The 7801-nt window shown below is 41.0% G+C and overlaps 1 protein-coding gene across 3 annotated transcripts in view; it reads right to left on the reverse strand.

Moving 5' to 3' along the window:
- The window catches only part of cep68 (centrosomal protein 68kDa), a 20665-nt gene that overhangs the window by 2422 nt on the left and 10442 nt on the right, over positions 1 to 7801 (reverse strand). For 2 of the 3 annotated variants that reach the window (XM_015387662.1, XM_015387661.1), the window contains exons 2-3: positions 5520 to 5744; positions 272 to 1177 (exon numbers count right to left, since the gene is read on the reverse strand). In XM_015387662.1, coding sequence (XP_015243148.1) covers positions 272 to 1177; positions 5520 to 5726 — 1113 coding nt within the window. In that variant the 5' untranslated portion in view covers positions 5727 to 5744. The remainder of the gene's footprint in view (positions 1 to 271; positions 1178 to 5519; positions 5745 to 7801) is intronic. The other variant, XM_015387663.1, reaches the window with a different exon arrangement.

A 7801-nucleotide genomic window follows, 5' to 3' on the forward strand; every position in this document is an offset into this window, starting at 1 on the left:
TTCACAATCAGTGGCTGACTAAATACTTTTTGGCCCTACTGTAAGTGTGAATTTATGGTGAATTTATTCCATATATCTGCAGATTTATCTGTTTGATCAGGATTTGAGCTCAAGTCACACATTCATTTGTTGTTCTAACACACAGCCAGCAGGACAGTCTGAAAGATATTTTATTAAATATCATATTTACCGCCCTGCTGGGTAATGAATAGATTAGAATACATCAGGAATCAGAACCAGGTTTGGTTCCAGTGTTCAGCGTCACACTGACCTGTCTAGACAGCTGCTGCAGCTCCTCCAGCTGCTCCGGCAGAGGCCAGAAGTCTTCATCTATGGCTGCAGATGACCAGCCGGACCGAGGCAGAACCAAGCTGGACTGAATCAAAGCGGAGGAGGGGGACAGGGGGGACACCGCATGATGCCGATAGCCAGGACCATCCCTGCTGCCCCCGCCTGCTGCAGTTCTGGCCTTACTGTGGTCTGATCTGACAGCTTCAGACAGGAAGGAGGGTGAACCAGCTGAGGTTCTGTGGAGGTTCTGTTGGTCCTCTGCCGGTGGAGAGCTCCAGCCTCCACTCCCTCCTCCCCCTCCTGTGTCAGAGAGATCCAAGCCTGAAAGGCTGCAGAACTGGTCCAATTCGATCCCAGAGTCCTGCATGTTGGCGTCTGTCCCCAGTGGGGAGTCAGCCTTCTGCTGGCTGCTGACATGTCCCGGTCTCAGAGGGTAGGTGTAGTCCAGCAGGGTCTCATACTCCTGGTTCGGGTTCCAGGTAGAGGAACTTCTGTCAGCAGAAGGAGGCGGAGCTTTGGGAACCGCACAGGCCCAGTAGTCCCTCTGATAGGAACTCTCCTGGTTCTTCGTACACTTCCCCTCCCTCAGCCTGAGGCGGGTCTGGCTCGCTCTGTGGTTCTGAGAGCGTGGAGTGGAGGTTGGATGAAGAAAAGTGGAGCTCAGCTGTGGCCTCAGAGGGATGTTCAGACCCTCCAGAACTGAGCCGTCATGGAAGGATAACGCTGAGTCAGGTTCTCCAGGGAACAGCTGGGTCTGAAGGTCTGAGCTGGGTTCTCCTATGGAGGCTGCAGGTAGAGACAGGTCAAGCCTCTCTGTAGGCGGGTTCTGTGACAGTGGGACCTGGAGCTTCATGCTGGTGGGTTCTCCTGAAGGTTCCTCCTGAACCAGTGGAAACAAAAGCAGTGACCATGAGTCTCGGTTCCTGAGATAATTCCACAACCTGAACCTCAGTCAAAACCAATCAGATAAACTGAAAAGTTGATAAACTCTTTAAATTTAAATAAAGACTATTTTAGTGTAACTCGTTAGATATATATACATATATCATATGATTGGAATTCATCATTCAAATTATTCAATAAAACAATATTTAACAAAATATTTAACATAAAAATGCATTTATGAGACATCAACAGTGATTTATTCTCCTAACCCAGTACTGTCGAGTCCTGACATGTTATTAACATCATTTACAAAGTCCAACAATAAAATATGGCCACGCCCACCTACCGTAGTTGATGTCATCATCCAAAGTTGTACCAACATCTTTTTTGGGGTGTTTTACGGCACTAGTGGCTCCTATTTTGGACAGTAGGCTGACAGGAAAGGGAGTATGAGAAAGAGGGAGAGACATGCGGCAAAGTACCACAGGTTGGATTCGAACCCGGGTCGGCCGCGTTGAGGACTAAAGGGCAGATTAAAGGGCAGATTTGATGTGTGCAACCGCACACATCAAATGTCACTTGGGTTTGGTTGCGAACCAGCTTTGCTGGTGTGCTTCTGCACCGTCGGTCTGGAATTTCTAGGGCCACACGGCAGTTTCCTGCTGAAGTGCAAGGGGGCGCCTATTCGAGAACCCGCAAGAACTTCGGGGGATGGTCATGACAACTTTGGCGCAACCGGCGCAAGTGTTTATCTTCCAAAACAACAATGGCGCATCTGCAAGATATCACGGTCACAGAGATGGATCTAGAGTAGCTAGACATCGAAGAGTACAGGTTCTGTTAATGGAGCTGGCAAAAAGACCGATTAACCTTTCGTCGTAGTTGTCCGTTGTAGTTCCCTGGTTTTTAAAAATGGCGCGTCCTGGCACCGAATCGAGAAGGACGACCACACAGACAGCCGGAAAGGCATACCAAGGACCAATCACAGCTGTGCCTCTGTGTGGGGGCGTGGTCATGCACAGAGACAGATTTGACGGTTGCAGAGGCTATGCATCAGAAGCATAAATTAGCCTTAAGGCCTCTGTACATGGGTCGTGCACGCCAACCACTTCACCACCAAAGCACGCCTATGCAATGACATCTTTAAGCATAAAGAGGCACCTTCCTCTTCACTGACAGAGCGGACATCGACATTAGGCTTAATTGTAATGGGGTAGCATCACGGATCTCTGTTCCCTGGATTGCTGATAGCCGGAAAAAAAGAAATCACCCGCCAACATCTTGGTACTCCCTACTCTCACAGAGTCATAATAATGCCAACCTGTGTATGTAGAGGAACATTAGTCTGGCTAACTTAGACAGAGTCAAAGACATTGACTGAGTTAGCCATCAACATTGTGTCTAAATTTAGAAAATAGAAAGCAGAGAAAATAGAAAGTAATTCATTGTCAAATGTTAATTAAGTAATTTTTGTTGAAATGGATGATGCCGTTTCTGTAGTGTTTGTTATATTATTAAAGATATTAAATCACTCGTTAGTGTGTGTGTGTGTGTGTGTGTGTGTGTGTGTGTGTGTGTGTGTGTGTGTGCATACATACTTGTATGTATATTATATGCAAATGATCAGATTCTTGTTGTAACTATGAGCGAAAAGCAGAATGTGAATTTGCTGTTGCTTGTTATTTTGCCAGTTGATGTGATTTTGTAGAGTTATTAAATTGGTTCATTAATTTAGCTCTATTGTAAATCTGTCAGATTTAAAGGCTAATGCACAGACAGAGCATTAAAATATATGGCATCATTCATGCACAATCTGCAAGTAGAAAAACACTACAGCATTAACAGACATGTACTGCTAATTCAGTCTTGATGTAAAATCTTGATATTGCATGTAATATATATAGTTACCATAACAATGTCATCAATACATTACATGTACATCATCAGTTAAGCACTTTATGTACATCTGTATTATTATGCGCCGTTAACACATTCATTTCGTTCTGATGGATTTGTATATGTTATATTGCATGATTTATAGACTTCATTGACGTCTTGACTATGCAATGTGTTGTGCCTATTTATCATAAATGACAGTAATCTACTGATGCTATTAAACAGCCAGTGTGTGTTAAAGTGATGAATTTATTTTAATTTTAAAAGTTTTAAGCCCCAATGAAAATGAGAAAATAATCGTTGTTAGATGCTGTAGCACACGGATTGTTTACATTGCGACTGGTCTAACTAGGGAGTACCAATATGGCGGCCGGTGGCTTCACTCCGATCTGAACTACCAACAGGCTATCAGGAATCCAGTGAATAAACAGAGATCAGTGGGTAGCATGGCTAACATTAGCTGCCCAGCTGGCTAATGTTAGGGTTGTTGGACTAGCTTGTGTATATTGTATACATATGTATAGGATATACATGTATACTGGACTACACCAGTGGGCATAACGCCCATTTGATGAGAGAAAGGTTATATTTAGGACAAATGACAGCCTCAAACCAGAAGAGATGCCGACAGCCAGTGTTAGCGCTAACAATAGCGGCGTTGCTAACAAGGTTTACAACATCAGATTGGATCCAATTCTTTCCTTGCTTGAGTTTGAGGACAACCTTATGTTCAGTACATATGGAGCAGCGAAGAAGCAGCCAGGTAATTGGTGACCCCTGCCCAAGAGCAGAGGTCCGGGATCAGCGGCCCGCGGGCCGGATACAGACCCAACCGGATTTAAAACATTTATAAATTACTGCATGTTGTCCGACGACAGTTCCTAACCCCAAAATCCCACATCCTCCGTCACCGTCTCCGCACCGCCAGGCGTATTATGTTAAGGAGCAAAACATGTGGAAATTAACACTTAATTTAATATGACATATTAAAAAAATACAAATCCCATCCAGCATAGTTTCTGTCCAAATATTTTTCTTTGTTGTGGATTTTTGTAACAGGGATAACTAGGATCATATAAAATTGTTTTTTATTAACTGTTTGTTCTCTGCTTCCAAACTCAGCATCTCTTCTTCCATTCCTCGATAAGTAGTTTCTTTTGAAGTTGTGAGAGGCGCTCTTGGGCATTTTGACGGGATTTGATGAAACCTTTAAGCTTCTTAGTATAAAATAAATATTTTGATCAAGACAAGAAATCTGCTTCCTGGTTTGTTGAAGTACCAATAGTTTGCATCCAATCATTTAAATAAATGGTCTTAGTTTCTGGGAATATATAAGCTCACAGATGAGCCTGGAATGGCTTAGTCTCCATTCAAACCCAGGTTTAAAGCCTTGCATGGCAGCATAAAGCCCACTGCCAACATTAAGACAGAAAAAAGAAAAAAGCAAACAGCCTGTTCAGGGATTTGATAAAATATGTGAACAGGAAATTGTCTATATACCAAACTAAACAATTGTTGTTCTCCACTTTAAAAAACACTTAATTTTAAGATGCAAAAATTTTCTCTTTTGTTTTCTTCTATTTTTTATTTAAAAATTCAATGTATGACATTGATGCATAAAAACCTTGTTTTATTTCAGTGTTAAATTCTGTTTAAAGTAACAGATAATTAAAAATGTCACAGGACTTTTACTGGTTGAGGATTTGCTTTATTTGGACCCAGCTGATTTTTAATTGCTGACCTCTGCTCCAGGGCATTGCTCTGGTTCTAGGCGCTAAGCTCGGTCCAGTTGTAACATTTTATTTGAGTCTTGTATTAAACAAAATGTGTTTCTTAAAGACTTGACTTATTTTGTAGGAATTAAAGGAACAGCACTAGACTGGTTTAAATCTTATCTGACCGATTTCAGTTTGTTCGCATTAATAATAAATCTTCCTCATGCTCCAGGGTTACCTGTGGAGTACCACAGGGATCAATGCTAGGACCAATTATCTTTACTATATACTGTATATGCTCCCTATCGGTAGAATTATTATACAGCATGGGATTCATTTCCACTGTTATGCTGATGATACTTAAACTTAATGATAAACTTAAACCTACTAAAACTATCCCATATCATAATGTCTCCCAGAAGACAAAAACTAGGACTAAACTTAATATGGCTGTCAGAAACAGCTCTACAGGTATACAATTACATATTTGCCTTTAAACAGCAACGTTTGAAGGCCTAAAGGTTTGAACTTTGCTTAACAGCTTTAAAACAGAAGCAGCACCAAATAAAATCTGTGCTGCTCAGATGGAGCTAAACTGATAGAGGAAAAGTTGGTTTAATTAAAAATAAAGGGGGGGAGAATGACCTTTAGTGACCTCTGGAGGTTTTAATCAAAACAAAAACTAGCGGGGGTGGGGGGTTGTGGAGGCACAAGGCAAACATCTTCTCCAACCTTCTCTGGACGACTCTTCTTCATGATGGACGCCCGATGCTCCTGGGTGAACAGCGGCTTCCTCTCCACATAGCGTCGGTCGGGCAGGTGGCGGGCCGTGGGTCCGATGCTCACGGTCCTGCCTCTGGCCTCAGGTCGTACTCTCTCAGCGCCCCCTGCTGGTGGAGCTGAGAATCTGCTGCTGAGCTTAAATGTTGAGGAATGCATCCTCCATTCCTGAAGTTCCTGTGGGCAGAACAATCAGAACATGGTTCATCCTGACTGAAGGTGGGTTTGAACTTAGGCTGAAACAATTAATCAGATTAACCTCTGAAAACCCACCGCTTGTTTAAAGCGTTTACAACTAATAACTCAGAATGCATGAAAATTCCACTGGTAAAATGTTTTCCAATATAGACACGTTAACATCGATGGAAAGCTAAGATTCTCCCCAATTCAACCACCAAGTTCATTTTATGAACGCAGAGAGTTCCATGGGCGTAGGTTTGCACAGGGACCATAGGGACATGTCCCTAACTAAATTTTGGACCGACCTACTTGTCCCTTCCAATAATTAGGTGAACAACATGTTTATAATTTACAATACAGCATTGTTGCAGCAGACTTCTGGAGGGAGATTGGATGGATATTGACATTAATCTAAAATGCTAAATGTTTATATGTTTTTTTTTTTTTTTACAATTTTGGTATAATTCCTGCTCTAAGTGGGTCACACTGTGAGCTAAAGACATGTTTTAGAGTCTCTATACTCCAGTTAACAATTAATCGATTACTAAATTTATTGAATATTATTTCAGTAATAGATTAATCTGATGAATTGTTTCAGCACTAAATAAAATACATGAAATGAGTTAAAAAGAGTAACTACAACCTAGATGTGGAACTTGTAGAGTGAAGTTAATGTTCTAAATGCTCAGTGTCAGTTCCTCTTCTAGTTCCAGTGCTCATGTAAATACAATAAAGTTATTTAGCATCCCTTGAATCTATTATTTTGCTTTGTTTGATGATACAAAGAGAAAATTTAAAAGATAAGAATGGGTTTTACCTCTGTTTACCTCTGAACATTTCTATATCTTTAAAAGAAAAAAACAGGATAAATCCACATCTAACAGACACATTTAGACTATTTTTGGCTCAATAGGCACAGATTATTTGTCTTATTTACTGGTAATTTCAAACACAAACCATTTTCAAAGTGGAAAAGTCCTAATTCCACATTCATTAGAGCCGGTGACACTTCAAACATTGCCAAACAGCATCTAGTGTGTGTAGTGCTTATAAAATTTGTATAAATGTAGCAAGAAATGCTGCTTTTCACTTTAAATGAAATTAACCCTGATTTTCACGTCAAGAATAAAAAAAACAAGCATGCGTATTGTTGCATATGAACAATGACATCAGACCAATGGTGTTCCTACCAAACCTGAAATCATTTTGGTATGAAAAATAGGTGAGAATTCCCCAAAATGAGGTGGATGTGTAAATCGATTATTGAAATAATCCTCAACTAATTTAGTTATCAATTAATCTTTACATGGAGTATAGATACTTTAAAATCTTAGTCTAATTCCTGTTGTTAGTGGTTTTTCTCTGTCAGCTAAGGGAATGTTTTAAACAAACATATAAACATTTTGCATTTAACATAAAATAATATTTTTCATCTGTCAATCTGCTCTATGCAGAACTCCTCAAGTGGGAAAGTTTTAGTTCCACCTGGTTTAATTTTGTAAAAACTCTCCTTTAAAGAATCTTTGGCTATCCAATTAATAATCGATGAATCAAAAAAAAGAATTGACAGTTTAATCGATTTGCAAAATAATGGTCGGGTGCAGCCCTGGTTCGGACCACACTGAACGGTCCGTTTTAGAGCAGGTCTTCCCATCAGAACCACTCCATGATTAGCCATCATGTGTCTGACAGCCCAAACAGAACCCTCCTAACACACATAGGCTGTAATCGGATTCATGGGCTGCATCCTGCGAAGGCTAGATCTGAAGGCCGATTACGTCATAGCGTGACGCTGAGATCTGGTCGGATTCCAAGTCTCCTCATTATGCGGCCTTAAAATGCCTCGTCCTTTTGGCCTGATTTGGAGGACGGGTCCAGTGTCTCCTATCTATACTTGGTTTTCCCAGATTCATTGCGAGACCAAGCAAGCCGGCTGCTCTGTGATCAGAGGAAAGAGGTTATTGGTCCTGAACAGTGGTGAATGTTGGAAGTTCAGTTTAATATAATCCAGTCTGTGAATAGTTCCGTCTGAAATGAATGAAAATAGTTGTTTT

Source organism: Cyprinodon variegatus, unplaced genomic scaffold (assembly GCF_000732505.1).
Source record: "Cyprinodon variegatus isolate N-32 unplaced genomic scaffold, C_variegatus-1.0 Scaffold401, whole genome shotgun sequence".
NCBI lineage: Eukaryota > Metazoa > Chordata > Actinopteri > Cyprinodontiformes > Cyprinodontidae > Cyprinodon > Cyprinodon variegatus.